General features: G+C 42.0%; 1 protein-coding gene across 1 annotated transcript in view; it reads right to left on the bottom strand.

Moving 5' to 3' along the window:
- Positions 1 to 18,402, bottom strand: part of LURAP1L (leucine rich adaptor protein 1 like) — a 29,562-nt gene extending 11,160 nt beyond the window's left edge. The window contains exon 1 of the mRNA XM_054055425.1: positions 17,912 to 18,402. Coding sequence (XP_053911400.1) covers positions 17,912 to 18,094 — 183 coding nt within the window. The 5' untranslated portion in view covers positions 18,095 to 18,402. The remainder of the gene's footprint in view (positions 1 to 17,911) is intronic.
- Positions 18,403 to 18,628: the final 226 nt, after the last annotated feature.

Raw genomic sequence — 18,628 nt, 5'->3', positions numbered from 1 at the left:
TGTATGCCTACCCCTCCTTACTTTTTTTTTTGAAAGGCAGATTACCTCATTTTTCCATGCAATAATGAATCCCATTAATTCTTTGAGATGTAACAACAAAATTTTTTAAAACCTAACAATCAATATCCAAATAATAATTTGTTTTGAATTCAGAGAAGTCACTTGCTTTGCAAAAGCTAACTTTATTCCACCTTCTCTTAGTGCTACTTTTCCTATTAAAAACATCGAGTAAATATTTTTAAAGCAACTAATAAAATTAATTTCCAAAGAGAAAGGCGAGTGTAAAATAAAATAAACATTTGTGGGCAATGCTGAGTTATTTGACTCATAAGAAGATAGAAATTTATGAAACTCGTATAAAAGGATATGAAACTCATCAATGAAACCTCATCAACCAATTCAGTGAGAGAATATACACAACAAGTTAAAAAAAAACAGAAAACCAACCATGAGCAGCTTAATCAAAGTCCAGAATTCAGGATACTTGAATGCAAGCATTATCTAACTGAAATCACTGAGGTAACAGGTTTATAACAGGGATGAGTGTGGTCACACATACAGGCTTTGTAATTAAGCAACCACCAAAAAGCATGAGGGATGCGATTTGAAGGTAAGCAAGCTCAGAATGATATTACAATAGCGTCTCAACACTAGTGAGTAACAGAAATATTTTTTTTCCATTTAACACATCTAAAATAAAACCACAAATAACAGATAAGGGACAAATGTCTCCTCCTTAAACACCCAGGATGATTAAAGACTGTTCATGAGCTCTGCTCTACTTTAATTAGCAATGTGCATGTTTATGACTTTAGATCTCTTGCCTACCTCAAAATTCCCACTGATTCAGAATGTTTGCATTCATCTCTTCATATAATTAAGCCACTTTGGACAACGGCATTTCAGAATCAAGATGAAAAAGCAGAATGCCTAGATTTACTTTTGAACTTGAATGCAATCTTCAGCATCACTTGTCAAAAAGACAAGGAGTTTTCATGTGATGGAATGAAAGAACACAGGTCTACTATCCTTGTTTGGGAATGTTCAACATTTACTCCACTGCAAAGTCTAGCTTGGATCAATTGAGGTACTAAAATAATTAAAGCTAACCCAATCAACTGGGCACTGTATGTGAGCGCTCTCATTTCTTCAATTTCTTCATATGAAGAAACAATGGATGTGGTGACCAAACTCTGGCAGAGATGAGACTGACAGTGAATCGAGGTAGGTACTCCAGTGTTCATTATTATGCCATGTGTGTTTGAATTTAGGTAAATTAAATTTCAGTCAACAGTGATATATGTAGATCAACCACAAGAGTAATCAGGAGGCAGGACAACTTCAGAAGGGAACAAGTTAGCTCACAAGGAATGACAGCAAATTATTTAATGAAGGTTCAAGGATATTTCTTGCAAATTTATGAATAAAATATTATTATAGTATGGCTATCACCTGGTATAGGAAATTACAGTATTGGTAATTTATGTTTCTCTTACAAGACCCTGTTTCAATATGTTCATTTAATACACACTAATTGATTGCCCTCAGACTTCACATGAAAATACACATCACCAAGCTGTGCAATTGTTTAATTACATTATGCCTGTAGTAAGAAAAGTGGATCTTAAGGCCTTTTTCCACCCCCCTGAATTGTGCATGATCCTTTTCTGTGGAGTATCTGCAGGCAGCCTGCCACTTGCATTAATACCTAGTAAAATCTCAATTATTTGGATGAACAATTCACTCAATAGGGTACATGTGAGAACCTCATGAGGTTCAACAAAGTCAAGTGCAATGCCCTACACCTGGGTCAGAGCAGTCCACAATTTCAATACAGGAGAGAGGATGATGTTATTGAGAGCAGCCCTGCAGAGAAGGACTTGGGGGTGCTGGTTGGTAAGAAGCTCAACATGAGCCAGCAACGTGTGCTTGCAGCCCAGAAGACCAACCGGATCCTGGGCTGCATAGAAAGAAGCATGGCCAGCAGGTTAAGCAAGGTGATTCTGGCCCTCTATTCCTCTCTTGTGAGAACTCATCTGGAGTATTGCCTTCAGTCCTGGAATCCCAAACATAAGAAGGATATGGAGCTGTTGGAACAGATCCAGAGGAGGGCTACAAGGGTGATCAGTGGGGCTGGAGCATCTCCCATTTGATGACAGGCTGAGAGAATTGGGCTTGTTCAGCCTGGAGAAGAGAAGGCTCAGAGGAGATCTTATAGCAACCTTCCAGTACCTGAAGGGGCTACAAGAAAGCAGGGGAGGGGCTGTTTACAAAGGCTTGTAGTAATAGGACTAGGGGCAATGGCTACAAACTGGAGAGGGGCAGATCTAGACTAGACATAAGGAGGAACTTCTTCACCATGAGAGTGGTGAAGCACTGGAACAGGTTGTGCAGGGAAGTTGTTGATGCCCCATTCCTGGAGGTGTTCAAGGCCAGGTTGGATGGGGCATCGGGCAGCCTGATCTAGTGGGATGTGTCCCTGCACATCACAGAGGTGGTGAACTAGATGATCTTTAAAGTCCTTTCCAACCCAAACTATCCTATGATATTTTTTTTTTAACATTTGCATTTGAGATATCTTGTATGATTGAGTGTAACAGAAAATTCTCAGGGGAAAAAATCTTTTTTTGCCTGTTTGTTTCAGTTTTTTGGGCATCTATTTATTTTACTGTGAAAAGGAAGAAACAACTTAAAACTTATGAAATTGATACGATGATGATTATCAGACAGAAACATACTGTATGTCAGAAAGCAAGTAGCAAGAAAAAACAGTTAATTTAGTTAAGTCCCTATGATCTCACCTCCTACTCAAATAAAATGCTAAATTAGTTATTTAAATATAGAAGCACTAAAGAATTCAGAGGAAGGAACATCCAGAATCAGAAGGATGAATTACATAAAAGGAAGGTATTGATTATTTTAAAGCTTAGTGGAATAGATGTGAAAGGAAGCAGTGAAGAAACGCAGGGGTCTTAGAAAAACAAAAATCTTTGACTACTACAGGAAATTTCTGCTGAATGCTTCCAAATAGTGCATACTGCTGCTGTATAGGCAGCATCTGACCTTAGAAATGTATCTACTAAGACAGAGGTGAAAATGTCCAGAAAAATCCATACTATGGACCCAGATATGTTGACAGAGAAGATAATACCATGGCTAACATTGAGGTCAATATGCAGCAGTAACAATCAGCTGTGGGTGTCAGGAAGTGTTACAGCAGATGGACGATCACAGCATCATTGTAACGGTTTTGGACACCAGCCACAATACAAGACTGTAAGTGTCTTCCCAACCAATATGAGACAGCGCTGGAGCTCCATAGCACATCTAGATTTCCAGCCCCGCCACAGATTTTATCTTCATCAAAACATGCTCTTAAAAACACAATGCAAAACCCAGAAAAAATATCTGTTCATTTCTGAATCAGGCTTGGTTAGTGAGCACTCCAGACCTGCTCACCCCTTTAAAATGAATTAGTTTTAATAATGGGACTGTGTAAGTATTCCTAACAGCACAGAACTAGAAGTGAAAGAATATCAGGTTTTGCTTACAGGTATATCCAAAGTATGAAAATGTTGCTTCTATTGAGACAACACTGATCCCTACCTCATTATTAACTTTAAAAGGAAGAAAATAAATAAATAAATAAATAAATGAAACTGGGAGTGTTTTGTTAAGTCAGAACAGAGACATGACAATATTACTACTGGAAACAAGTCTGTTCTTGAAATTCAAGCCTGCTTTCACAATACCACTGCAGCAACATATAAGATTTAAAAAAAAATAAAAAAAAAATTTCAAATCTTTCACTGAATCTCTCTCCACAGAGTTCAAAGTGGGATCCCACTTATGATAATTCTGTGGCCCTGGAGATAGGCTGGGTCCTATTAAAAGCATATTTTTAATCTAAAAACCAAATCTTTACAAACAACAACCTCCTATCCTATTTGCTGAAGGTTTACCTAAATAAGAATCAAAAGGAACTTCAAGACAGCCTTGTAATTACAAGTGACCACGTCCTCTTAGAACAGCTCTAAGAAAGCTAGAAAGTGAAATGCTTTTTAATTTTTTTTCCCCTATGAAAGAGTTATGAACATTGTGATTCAGGGGAAAATATTTTTATTCAATAAGTTTGAAAATGAGTCAACATCTATCAGTTAAGATTTAGCTTTTTTTCCTTAACTGTAAAGTGTACACTATTTGAGGTCACATGTCTTTCAGATTCAGCCTTATTTTTTCCTTTAAATTAAAAACTTCATCCAAATCACCTCATTGATGTAATCACCATACTAATAAAACACAGTTCATACATACGCTTTGCGCCCATCTGACTGTACTAGCAAATTTGAGATCTTTCAGACAGAATGAAACCAAGTTTCCTATTTTGAGTCTTTCAACCAAAAAAAATACACTTCCAAACTTCAGTATATCTTATACATAGTTAACTAATGGCAGCTGGCAGCCAACCAGCATCCAGCAGGATCTCTAGGTTAAAAAGTTAGAAGCAAACAAGAGGCTGATACCATTTTTAGCAAGCTGAAATGCTGAATTTGGCCAACACAACTTTTGGTGTAAAAAGCCAAAAGCCCTTTTATCTCCTAGGGAACACAGTGCAGCAATATGTTCTGGAGATCACAAGGCATGACTATCTATGTAACACAGCACATACATACATTAAAAATTAAATAAACAGGAATACTATACTTCTAGCCAAAGACATCTCATGAGAATGTAGCAGCAGTAATGAGTCATGAACTATAAACCTCAGGGCAAAACCAGGCACTCTAGGTACCAGTCTTTCCATATTATTTGATTCCTCCTTTGACTAATAACCATCACCTACACCATGTGGTGCAGATCTCAGCTTCTCCTACATTGCACTAGCTCATGTCGAAGTGTTCTTTTAATACCTACACCTGCTCTTAGCAAAGATTTGGGCACCGTGGCTTAATTCTAGTTCAGCTACGAATATTCATCATAACCATCAATGTTGTTATTTGAGGTAAGAGTAGAGAGGGCAGAAATCAAAGCCATTGATTGCATCTCCCATTTCTCCTTCTACTGAGGAAATACTAACTACTAAGCTAGCTGGGGAGCTGAAATAAGGTGCAAGGCTTTTACCAGATGACAAATATGGCCAATAATCTAGAGTGACTTGGAAGGTGGGAAAACAAGACAAGGAAATTTGGGACACAACAGAGTTGGACCGGAGAAGTATGAAAAGGGATGATTAAGGCTTTTCTGAAGTAATTTTATCATTAAACTTCAACAGAGTACAAATCAATAAAACCCAGAAAGTGAAATGACAGAACCTTAAACATCATATTGTTGTTGGTGCCGCATATCTTCTTCCTCTGAAACAGGAGGACTGATGCTCTGCACTGGTGAAAGCATGGTTACTGTGATCTACCTCTCCTGCCTATGGTGAAAATCACAATGCTGCTTACACTACCTCACTCCAGTCACAGCAACTAGCACTAGGTGCTAACAAAGGAGTAGGAAAATTCCATGGGCATTTGAAGTTGGAAAAAATCACTCCTGCTTTGGCATGTTAACAGTATTGTTCTTCTCTTGCAAAGAGACCGTCTCCTCTACTGTTGCAGGAGTTAGAGTTTTCTCCTACAAACCTATAGCACTAGGAACCTGTGACAGGAACCTGTTGGCAAAAGCCAGCAGTAAAATATTTTGAAACGCTTATTTAACAAAGTCACAATGCTCTATGCAATTCATTGCGTGTACTGAATTCTTGCTTTCTCATGCCATGGTTTTGTTCCATCAAGCATAACAGTGCCCTTCTAACACGGCCGCTGTAGCTCCATCAACATATTTGAGCTTGCTCTGGAAACCCCCACAGCCCATTAATGGTTAAAGTGGTTGAAATGGCCCCGTAAATGCACTTGTAGTCACAGATGAGGAAAAGTCCTCTAAAAGTTATTACTCTGGCTTCACTTTCCCTCCTCACTGAACTATATAATTTCAAGAAGACTAGAAAAATAGTCTAAAGTAGGAGTTCACATTGAGTCTTCAAATGACTCCTCAAAATTGTGGTTTTGTACAGACCTATCATTACATTAGTCAGAAAACCTTCCTGCCCATGGAAAGGATTCTTCAGTACCAAACTGCTTAAGAACACTGTATCATCATGTTCTTTTCCTCAGTCTTTAATAGTAAGGCAAGATGTTCCCTGGGCATTCAGCCTCACAAGCCAGAAGACCAGGAAGAAGACCATAACAAAGCTCCCATTATCCATGAGGAAATGATTAAGAGACCTGCTCAGCTAATTAGACATTCATAAGTCTTCGGGGCTGGACGGGATTCACTCGAGGGGATTAAGCTAGCTGGCAGAGGTGCTTGCCAAACTCCCATCACCTACCAGCAGTCCTGGCTCACTGGGGAAGTTCCACTTGACTGGAGGACAGCAGATATTACATCTATTTACAAGAAAGTCTACAGTGAGGATCCAGGGAACTACAGGCCTGTCAGTCTGGCCTCAGAAGAAGATCACGAAACAGGTCATCTTGAGTGCTATCACACAGCACACGCAGGCAGCATGGACTTATGAAAGGCCCATAGAGTTGTGGTAAATAGAGTTAAATACAGCTGGAGGCTGGTCACAAGTGGTGTCCCCCAGGGCTCAGTGCTGAGTCCAGCCCTGTTCAATATCTTTATGAATGATCTGGATGAAGGGACTTAATGTACCCTTACTAAGTCTGTGGATAACGCTAAGCTGCAAGGAAGTGTCAATCTGTGCAAAGGTAGGGAGGCTCTGCAAAGGGATCTGGACAGGCTGGATCAATGGGCTGAGGCCAACAGGATGAGGTTGAGCAAGGCCAAGTGTAGAGCCCTGCATTCAGGGCACAACAACCCTGTGCACAGCTACAGGCTTGGGGAAAAGTGGCTAGAAAGCTGCCTGGCAGAGAAGGATGTGGGGGTGTTGGTTGACAGGCTGCTGAATATGAGTCAGCAGTGTGCCAAGGTGGCCAAGAATGCCAATGGCATCTTGGCTTGTATCAAAAGGGTATAGCAAGCAGGACCAGGGAAGTGATTGTGCTCTGTACTCAGCCCTGGTGAGGCCACACCTTGAACAGTGTGTTCAGTTTAGGGCCCCTCATTACAATAAGGACACTGATGTGCTGGAGGGTGTCCAGAGAAGAGCAATGAAGCTGGTGAAGGGGCTGGAAAACAAATCTGAAGAGGATGGGCTGAGGGGACCGGGGTTGTTTAGCCTGGAGAAAAGGAGGCTGAAGGGAGACTTTATCACTGTCTACAACTACCTGAAAGGAGGTTGTAGAGAGGTGGGTGTTGATCTCTTTGCTCAAGTGATGGGTGATAGGACAAGAGGGAATGGCCTCAAGCTGCACCAAGGCAGGTTCAGATTGGACATTAGGGAAAAAAATCTTCACCAAAAGGGTTATTAGGCACTGGTATAGGCTGCCCAAGGAGGTGGTCAAGTCACCATCCCTGGAGGTATTTAAAAGACTGGTAGATGAAATGCTTAGGGATATGATTTAATTGGGGACAGGTCTGGTTGGGCTTGATGATCTCAAAGGTCTTTTCCAATCTAGTGATTCTATGATGTACTTTGTTATAAACATACATCATCTGACTTCACCCAACAGCCAAAATGGTCTGTATTAGCAGCCAAACTCAGAGAACAAATTCAGGTTTGCGATGGGACTGGAACAGGCCTTCTTCAGGCACCCTTCCAAACTCACATGCTGGTCTGATCTGAGGAAGGATGCTATATAGTCACTTCACTAGTTTTCTGAAGAGGTGGCAAACCAGTGCAGATTTTATTTCAGCTTACATAAAAATGCTTCACAGTTTCCTCCTTGCCGCCAGGACTATTTTTCCTAGTAATTTATAATTATTGGAAGGGTCAAGTTTAGAATATGAAGCATTGTAAATTAAAAAATCTTTTCAGCAAACACACAGTATTAAGCGAGTTGTGTCCAATGTTTCCTGTGTCTCATAAGTGCACATCTGAGTTAAAAGAAAGCACCGCAGCCATTTGAAATAGAATACGCTTAAAATGCAGGAAATTCCACAGGAAGACAGAAATAGAAAAACAACACCGAAATACACAAAGCAACAGAGCTGTTCTACCTTTCTTTCTACCTTGGGGTAGAAATGTGGGAGCTGAAGACCACACATTTGTTAGATTATAATTCTTCGATGTGTGCTTCCTGCTGTATCTAGAGGGAGGGAGGTTTCATGGCCAAACCAGCAATGCAGTAAAATGACTCTCCTGGAAGCATTTTAGTCATGAATGCAGCTGGTATGTAACAAGAGTGAACAAAATTACAAATTAATCCAGTAAAGCGTTTATAAAATCCTGAAATGTAGAGTAGTTAAATAACAATTTAGTATTGCTTCACAGGCACAAAATGCTTGTACTTCACATTGCACTGCATCTAACAGGGCTATACTCTAGTGCGTGGAATGTATTTTACAGCACAGCAAATGAAAGATTCAGGTAACTTCTCCTAGCATTTTAGCTAATTCATGTTTCCTGTTAATTAACAAATGTGCCATACCATTCCCTCAACAAAATATAAGTATTAAGTTGGTGGGGACAGAGGAGAAGGATTAGACTGCTGAGAGCAGGGTTGCACAGCTGTGCCACTGTTGCTCTTCTCCATGTTTATGGAAGCCTGGGGAGATGTTGGATGTTCTGACAAAAGAGAGCAGCTAAATTTAACACATGATACTCTCTAATGTCTCCTCCTTATGTCTTCTTATGCAAGGAGAGAAACCTCCTTTGGAGCAACTTTGAGGGCAGAATCCTCAGACACATTTTATTTCACATACTCATCCACAGGTAGCCAGCTAGAGGGACTTACTTCTGGAATGCAGCACAGGATATTTCTGAAATAACTGACCATCCAAATATGTGTCTACATTTAAAAAAACTAGAGCTGTCTAGTTTCTACCTTTCAAAGCTGCAATAAAAGGTGGCCTACAGATCCTCAGGATATATTTTGGTCACCCTCCAGGCTAAGGTTCCTTTCAGGTGGTTATTATGAAGACCTCCCTGATGCAGTCAAGCATCTCTTGAAGCTTGTAAACTGCTCAGGGACATGGCTGAACAGCTTTTCAGAACTCATTGAAGAGAATTTCCCAGGACGTACCTACCAGGCCCACTGGTCACTTTAGACACAAGACAGATCTCACTAGAGACAAAGTCATCCACTAACAGCTAACCTGTAAAAGACTGATGATAAAGACAAAGTGTGTTAGAAGCTGTGAAAAAGAAGGAAGATTACTTCAAGAAGTATAGTAAAAATCTCTCCCCAAACCACATTCTCCAATACTGGTTACAAATCAGAGGTTACATGTTGCAGACACAATCCTTACAAAGTTTTAATTTGACAGAAGCCACTACATAGCTGTGAATTCAACAACTACTGAATTAACTATCCTAGTCAGACTCCTGTCTCCTACACCTGTTTTATAATGCAACTGTTTCAAAGGATGCATACAAAAAGAGCATACTTGACTCTAGAGATACCAAGGTCATTTGTATATCCACATGGCTCGGTGTATCGTGGTAGAGAGTAAACTCAAGCTCAGAAAGCAACTTGCTAGTTCATAATCAGCATTACTATGGTGAGTGCAGGCACAGAATATTTCCCAGCTAGATCTGGTTTATATCTATTCATATGATAAAGGCATAGCCCCTCACAGTCATATCCTTAACTGCAAAGTACAGATGTGCAAGAACATTTTATCTTTTACATTAAAGAAACATTTTTTTTTAATAATTAATATCCTCCTTGGCTTTTACTGCAGCCATACATTTCAGAACAAAGATTTCAACCTCTTCCTCAAACTCTATAACAGTCATTCCTATCCAGTTCTCTCTCCAATCCTTCTCCAGTCCTTGAATCACTTACCCTGTTTGTCACAAAAACATGTAATATTTTTCTGAAGTGGCTGAAAAGACCAACTTTCACAGCTTTAAAATTCTTAGTACTATAATTCCATTTTGACATTAACTGAAGTTAGCCAATAAGGATGACATTTCAAAACTGTGTTTGAAAATGACTACAGTACATACAAGGCCACAGGACAGCAAGACAGAACTTCTTAAGTGACCAAAATACATCAAGGCTTTCCAAATAAGACAGCTGAACATATGAAAGCCTTACAGAATTTGTGATTTTGGTTTGTTTGCAGACACCTCCCCAAGCCCCCAAAGCATTCACCCCTCAGCCCACCCCCAAAGCATTCAGCCCTCAGCCCAACCCCAAAGCATTCACTAAACTAACAGGCCAGAAGTCATAACCTTGGTCTCCTGAACTGCTTGCTGATGGATATCCTCAGCTTCAGTCCAAATTCAAGTTTCTCCTACCTCCTTCTTTAGTTAGCTTTCACAGCTGCAATTAACAGGTTGGTTTGGATTTTTTTGAGCATTGTATATCACAGAATCATAGAATAGTTTGGGTTGGAAGAGACCTTAAAGATCATCCAGTTCCAACCTCCCTGCTATTGGTAGGGACACTTCCCACTAGACCAGGCTGCCCAAGGTCCCACTCAGCCTGGCCTTGAACACCTCCAGCGATGGGGCATCCACAGCTTCCCTGGGCAACCTGTGCCAGTGCCTCACCACTCTCATGGTGAGGAAATTTCTCCTTATGTCTAGTCTAAATCTGCCCCTCCAGTTTTTACCAATTGCCCCTAGTCCTATCACTACAAGCCTTTGCAAACAAGCCCCTGCTTTCTTGTAGGTCTACCTTCGGGTACTGGAAGGTTGCTATAAGATCTCCTCGGAGACTTCTCCAGGCTGAACAAGCCCAACTCTCTCAGCCTGTCCTCATAGCAGAGGCGCTCCAGCCCTCTGATCATCTTTGTAGCCCTCTTCTGGACCTGTTCCAACAGCTCCATATCTTTCTTATGTTGAGGATTCCACAACTGGACACTATGCTCCAGATGAGGTCTCACAAGAGAGGAATAGAGGGGCAGAATCACCTTGCTTGACTTGCTGACCACACTTCTCTAGATGCAGGCCAAAACACAGTTGGCCTTCTGCACTGTGAGCAGACATTGCCAGCTCATATCAAGCTTCTCATCAATCAGCACTCCCCAGTCCTTCTCCACAGGGCTGCTCTCAATGACATCACCCCCTGTCCTGTATTGAAACCGTGGACTGCCCTGACCCAGGTGTAGGATCTTGTACTTGGCCTTGTTGAACCTTATGAGTTTCACACAGCCTCACTTCTCCAGCTTGTCCAGGTCTCTCTGGATGACATTCCATCCTTCCAGTGTGGCAACTGTACCACTCAGCTTGGTGTCATCTGCAAACTTGCTGAGGGTGCACTGAATCTCGCTGTCTATATCATTGATGAAAATATTAAACAGTACTGATCCCAGTACGGACCCCTGAGGGACACCACTTGTCACGGATCTCCATCTGGACTTCGAGCCATTGACCACTACTCTCTGAATATGACCATCCATCCAATTTCATGTCCACTGAACAGTTCACCCATCAAATCCATACCTCTCCAATTTGGAGAGGAGGATGTTGTGGGGGACGGTGTCAAAGGCTTTACGGTAGTCCAGAAAGATCACATCCATTGGTCTTCCCATGTCCAGTGCTGCGGTTACCCCATCATAGAAAGCCACTACATTGGTCATACAGGACTTGCCACTGGAGAACCCATGCTGGCTGCCACTAATCACCCCCCTGTCCTTCATGTGCTTTAGGATAGCTTCTAGGAGGATCTGTTCCATTGTCCTGTAATAGCTTTCTGCCTAGCCCACAAAAAGGCTTTTTTTTTTTTTTGCACTTATTTTAGAGAAATATTTGGTGAAGGTATTTCTGAGTCACCACAGCTTACAAACTCATTACTTTCCCATATATCTTCAGTCCAGAAGTTTTGCGTTCACAAAAACCATGCTGAAGTTTCAAGCACTGCCTGTTACCTGTGCTTCAGTAAGAATTTAAAAAAAAATCTATACAGAAAGTTACTGACTGTGTGGGGAACAGTCCTCTGATCTGAGGTGGCCTGAGCATTGCTATCCAATTAGTTAAAGACTTCTCAAATTAAGCAACTAAAACAAACTGATGCCATCTCAGCTTCCAGTTGCCTTACTAGATACCAGCTGCCATTCCACACCTACAAGGATAAATGGGTGGCTGAAGCCAAAATGCAGCACTGGGAAAAACTGACATAAAAGCAAAAAAGTAGTCCACCACGAGTAGAGTCATAATTAGCAGCCCCACCTAGGGGAGTGAGAGCTGGAAAACAAAGGCTATAAGTCTGCCTTTGTAACAGAACATTCCCGCTTTTATTCTGAGATTGACCAAAATTTTCTGTTCAGAGCCACATGGAGAAGATAAGAGGCAACCAGTATAAGTTGCACCAGGAAAGGTTCCATACTGATATAATAAATAATTTTTTTAGAGTGATGACAATCATCTCTACAATAGCTTCCCCAGTGATGTGGTGGAGTCCTCGTTGCCAGAGGTTTTCAGGACGTGACTGGACAGAGTTTTCGATAATCTCATCCAGGCTTCCTTTCACATGAATGGCTGGATCAGATTATCTACTGAGGACCCTTCTAACTCAGCACATTATATGAAACTCATGGTATTCTGCATTTTTAATGAGAAAGTTTGTAGTCTGATTGCTAAAAACTTTTGTAAGCCACTTAAACTACAGAGCTCTGTGCAGAAAGGGTTTAGTCTACATTTTTTTCCACTACAAATTATCAGCAATCGGTATTTAAAAAGCAACTTCAAAGCTGAAATGCTGCTTCTACCCTTGAAACAAACTAATCAGGAAGCAAACATTATAAAATGATAATATATATTGTCTGAAGTAAAGCCTGGCAAAAGTCGTATGTGTACACAAGCAGTCTAGCTGGAAGTCTTGAGTGAATATCCCAAACATCGTTGTCATGATCAGTGCATGAGACAACACTTCTACTAAGACATTTCACACTGACACTGCTAAGTAAGGTATGAGCAATTTTTCATAGACTCTTGGTCAAGCAGTAGCCAATGATGCAAGCATACATTTGCCTGTACCTTCTGCGGACTTGAATCCTTCAACAACCAAGGGACAGTCTTCCTTTCTCCAGATTTTCCCAAACTAAAAAAATCCCTTTTAACCCAAGTATCCTGATGTCACTGCCCAATCTGCATTACATATGAAAATTACAAAAACTCCTCTACCACATCATGCAAATAGGAAGGCATGAAGGACAGAACTCATTAGCTAGAACCAAGATTACCAGATTTTTCAGTGAACTTCAGGAGGACCTGGGGAAGTAAATTCATATATATTTCTGCATGCCTTACTTTTACTTCTAGGAAAAGCCTCACCTTAGAGATTCACTGAATAACTGCTCACTAAGAAACCAAGGTTAATCAAACCCTCCTACACAGGCTTGAGGCTTAGCCACAAGCGATTTCTTTAATTTAAGATTTTATCTTCAATCGAGTTTTTCAGCAAAAAAATCAATTAATCTAATAGAAAACCAGCACCTGATACACAGCTTTGTACTGCTGACTAGATACAGTGAAACAAATCTGGGCTTCAATTAAATCAGTTGATGTCATCATACAAAACAGTGAGCATGGAAGGCTGTACCTACAGTACGCCTTAAAATAATATTTCAAGTCGCAGTAGTTGATGTTTTTAAATGGTCCTTTAAAGAAAGTGATAAAGACAGTCCCCTAACAACTGTGGCTCTAATAAATCTAAGCAAATCTGAACTTGTTTAAAATCTTAAGAGCTTGTAGAATAGAGATACAGCATCTCTGCCCTCCGACCTGCACCTTCATCTACATGCTAGGGACATGTTAAAAAAAGAAAAAAAGAAAGAAAGAAAAGAATAAGAGAAAGATTGTATTGCAGTAGTCATATTTGCCTTAATTCCAAATGGTAACAAGTACTTTTAGCTCCATTTAATTTTGTCAGGGCTCCATGTTAATTAGTCTTTTAGAAATACTTATAGGAAAATGGAACTAGGAGAGCAAAGGAAGAGGAAATTCAACTAATGAGAGATCATAGGAACATGCCTCTATCTCAAATAGCATTAGCCTAAATCTGACACACTCAGCTTCCTGGCAAGAGGGTTGTTTCCATTGCTCCACCTTTCCACACTAAAAACTGCTGGAATCAGAATACTCATTTCGGCCTTCAAACTCACTAACAGTGTTTGATCCTCAACAGCGTTCGCTGGAAGGAATCTCATCTAAAAGTCCAAGCACTGCCATTTACCCCTCACTTCATAGACACACGTTACCTTTTCTATTTTTTATAAAGCATGCTATTTTTTTTATTGCATGCAATGCAGACTATACTCCACTTAACTTTTTTAGCTTTCAAAGATGCAATAAAAAGCTTATTTAGGAAACTCCTGAATGAAAAAAAAAAAAAAAAAAGCCCCTCCACTTTCTCCACTTTCTTTGTTCATGTGTTAAGGAAAAGCTCCCTTTGAGTAACCCCAGAACCTGTGAAGGAGATATGAAGCTTTTGAACCAGCCAGGCTTCATAATGAAGCTCATTGATTATTTACTGCAGTGTGTAGCTGTTGAAGTCATATGTATTGAACGGTGACCTCAGGAGCATATTACAGGGCTGCAGCTATAAAGGCTTATTATTAATCTTCAATGGAAGATTCCACCTAAAAATTTCACAGGAGGAAAGAGTTTAACATTAGCACTGTGATATACTGAATCAAGAACACAGCAACAGGTAGAAGGGACTCATCACACCCTAGGCTGACCAGAGGACAGCATTTTGACCCATACTGGCAATCACATCTCGCTTCTACTGTTCCTCGATGGCCATAGGCCTCAAAGAATCCAATACAGTCTCCATCACGGCCTTGATGGGGAAAACTGAAGGTACAGAAGGTGAAGGAGGCCTGGCCTAGCAGGTCCACATTTCAGGAAAAAATACTCTGTGGTGCTCCATATGCAATTCCAGTGACTGGAATTACTAACAAAACTAGGCTTGAGGGGAGAAGTACTGTACACTGGAAACAGTAAAAGCATCTGAGGAACCGAGATACAAGCCTTGAGGACTTTAGCCAGCATATGTTTAGTTGCCACACACATCACTAATCTGTCAGGTGCTTTAACTCACAGTCAAAACACGATAATATGCTTATCTCTTACCATTCCCCTGCAGCAGATGATATAGGAGAGGTAATCACTTCCATGACTTTATTTATGCTTTTCCAGTGCAAAGATGTGGCAACTCTATGAAAGAGTCCTCACAGCTTCCACCATAAATCTCTTCCTCAGTAGTCTCCAGTCCCATAGATATTGCTACTTTATTCTGAAGAAAGATAAGTACTGTTTTCTTAAAGGCAAGACGGACAGAAGAACAGAAGTTCAGTTTCTTTAGAATGACAAAGTATACACTGACATAAAAGTAAAGGCCCTCTAGTTGTAACGAATAAAAACTTCCATCTACTTCCAGTCCTGTTTATTTGAATTCTTTCTGGTCACTGGAAGAAATATATACTGCCTAAGTTAAGGCTTGGTGTCTACTCCCAAACATTATAAACAGGTTCAAGTATGCTATCCTTGTTCTTTACTGCCAAGGGTCAAGCAATAGGATGTCAGGGAAACACAGAAGTATTTTATAGTAGCTACAAGTTGGCAAGTGACAAGAAAATGTAGTTAACAGTAAAATATATCCTTACCACAGTCAAGAGCTTTGTGATGACCAAATTGCACAACTTGTATAAAGCCAAGCTAAAAAACAAACAAACAAACAAACCACAAACCGCCACATCTGTCCAAAATATCTTTATTAATAAAAACAAGAATACAAGTTGATAATGAGACACTACAGGTCAGCATCAAAGATCAAGGTGTCAGACAGTGACCAGTTTCAAGTTTTACTACATGTGACCAGAAGAGCCTGAATAACCCTGTTTTGTAAATGCTTACAAAAAGTTTGTCTCAAGCCTGAAGCAAGCAAGCACAAAAAAGCATAGTTGTGCCTATCCAAAGTTCAATGAGAGGGCTCCTATAGCAGAAGCTGCTACCATACTGCAACTTGAAAGAGATAGTGTGATGGATGACACTTGTTTTTCTAAACTTCTAGTATTTTCCAATTTTTGCATGTTTACCACTGCAGCAGCTATAAAATACTTTTCTACATGTTCAAGACCTCTTAGACCTTGCAGTGAAGCCAACGACTAATGTGCTACAAAGTGTGAGATAAGAAGCCAGATAGCAGTTTTGGCTTTGTTTTTGGAACAATGTGCAAAAAAAAACCCCAAAAAGACAGAAACACAGAAAGAAGCCGTGATTTTTAACTGATACTGTTCTTAAGTTGACCATATCTGTACAATGTCATAAATAAAAGCGCAGAGAGGAAAATGACAAATTAAGAATCTGAATAAACCTTAAGGATAGAGGAAAACCCTAGGAAGATAGTTCACTTTCATGGTCTGGATTACAAAAGACATCCAAGAACATGAAAGACATAGACAGAGTAGCAATAACTCATCATTTATAAATACCTTAATTAGGTGGTTTAATGGGCATTAGGTGGTTTAACGGGAAGAGGTGTGTAACAGAGTTCCCCTTACTTAGCATGAACAACTGGTTCAGATGTGAAAGTCAGTCATTTTAGATGACACAGAGAAGGAGAGGTCAAGGATGTTGAAACCAAAACATTTTCATGCTGAAGATGAGGAGGCAAAAGAAAGAAAACCGGGTGCCAGGAGGAAGAGGCAAATTGAAGATTGTGACACAAAACTTACAAGTGTCAAGTAGGTGAATAGACCAAATCAAAAGTAAAAGGTTATAAGGGCAAGTCACTTGTTTCCCCCTGCACCTTAACAGGCCAAATTGTCATGACACGTCTAGACAGTCATGCCAAGAACTCCAGATACCCTATTTGTTTCCTTTACAGTCCGTCATCCATAACAGTTTTACATTATAGGCTACCTGCAGGTCATTCTATCAGTCTGAAAGAACTGCAACATAAAAGAGCCCTTTGGGACCTCACCTAACAATTATACTCTAACAAAAATGGAAGCCAACTATGCTTCCGCATCTGAAGTACTCTGCAATGTCAGAATCAGATCTGCTGAATATTCACTTGCTGCTTGCTCGCTTGCTTACAAAGAGCGTTTTTTCCACTTGCCTTAAAACAAAATGAAGCCAGTTTTATGGCATCATCAGAAAATAAATTAATTGAGATGGCGACATAAAAAGTAGGACGAGCACTTGCCCTGTGACAGAAAACATGTAAGAAAAACAGGACAGCAGGGGAGGGACTGTTTACAAAAACTTGTAGTGCTAGGACTAAGGGCAATGGCTATAAACTGGAGAGGGGCAGATCTAGACTAGACATGGAAAAAATTCTTCACCATGAGAGCGATGAGGCACTGGCACAGGTTGCCCAGGGAAGTTGTGGCTGCTCCATCCCTGGAGGTGTTCAAGGCCAGGCTGGATGGGGCCTTGGACAGCCTGATTTAGTGGGACATCCCTGCCCGTGGCGGGGGGGGGGAATGGAATTACACGACCTTTGAGGTCCCTTCCAACTCAAACTGTTCTATGATTCTATGGTTCTAAGTTTGAGCTAAAGATGTCACAGTCCCGCAACAGAAAATTGACCAAAAAACTCTCTCAGCCAAGTTATAAACACTTGTTTGTTCAAAAATTCTGGCCGGCTTCTGCACAGTTTGTCTGGAACTCAATAAGTCTCTAAAAACACTGAATACCACGTCAAATTTTCAGCTCCAAAACACCCAGCGTCCCTACGTTTTAGGAAAACAGGTGCGACGCAGGAAACGAAGTTACAACAGAGCGAGCCCAGCGCGCTGTTTTCCTTACGGACGCAGCGTTACCGCGCTGACGGAGGGGCCGAAGCCAACCGCAGCCCCGACCCCGCGTGTCCCCGCGCGACCCCGCGGGGCGGCCACTCACCATCTCCTGCCGCAGGAGGTGCAGCTTGGCCTCCAGCCGCGCGGGCGCGGGGCGGCGGCGCCGGGGCGCTGCGGGGCGTGCGGGCGGCTCCTCCCCGCGCAGCGGCCGCGCCAGGCTCTCGGGCACTTTGCGACCCAGTTTTTGCTCGACGTCGCGGAGATCCGGCGGGGCAGCGGGCTCCATGGCTCCTCGAGGACCCACCGGCACGGCTCTACCCGCGGCCGCCCGGGCACTGCCGGGGACCCGCGGCAGCAGCGGGGCCGGCGGCCGCGCCGCGCGGGAGACCCGCGGCGGGCATGGGGGTGTCCCGGGCGAACACGCACCCCCACCCCGCTGCCCTTTGCCACTGGGGTGGACAGAGAAAAGCAAAGCTTCCCCTCAGCTAAGCGCCCCGCCGCCCGCGCCGGGCACCGGGAGGCGAGTCATCGCGCGCCCCGGCCGGCCGCAACTTTAAAGCCCCGCTGGCAGGTGGAAGGCGCGCGGCGCGGCCCTCCTACCGTAGTGCCTGGAGAAGAGGCGCAGCCGCACCTCAGCGTCGGGGCGCCCCCGCACGGCTGGGAGTGCGCAACCCTCGTCCCGCTCCGGCAGGTCACGGGCAGGGCGCGGGGCCGAGGTGTTAGGGGAGAGGGAGGGGGGAAAGGGAGAAGAGAGGGAATAAAATAGACTCTAGGTGATCTTTACGGTCCTTTCCAACCCAAACTATTCTACGATTCTATG

This window comes from Cuculus canorus, chromosome Z (assembly GCF_017976375.1).
Source record: "Cuculus canorus isolate bCucCan1 chromosome Z, bCucCan1.pri, whole genome shotgun sequence".
NCBI lineage: Eukaryota > Metazoa > Chordata > Aves > Cuculiformes > Cuculidae > Cuculus > Cuculus canorus.
The sequence above is the reverse complement of the archived record's forward strand: the minus strand, read 5'-3'. Positions and strand labels throughout refer to the sequence as shown.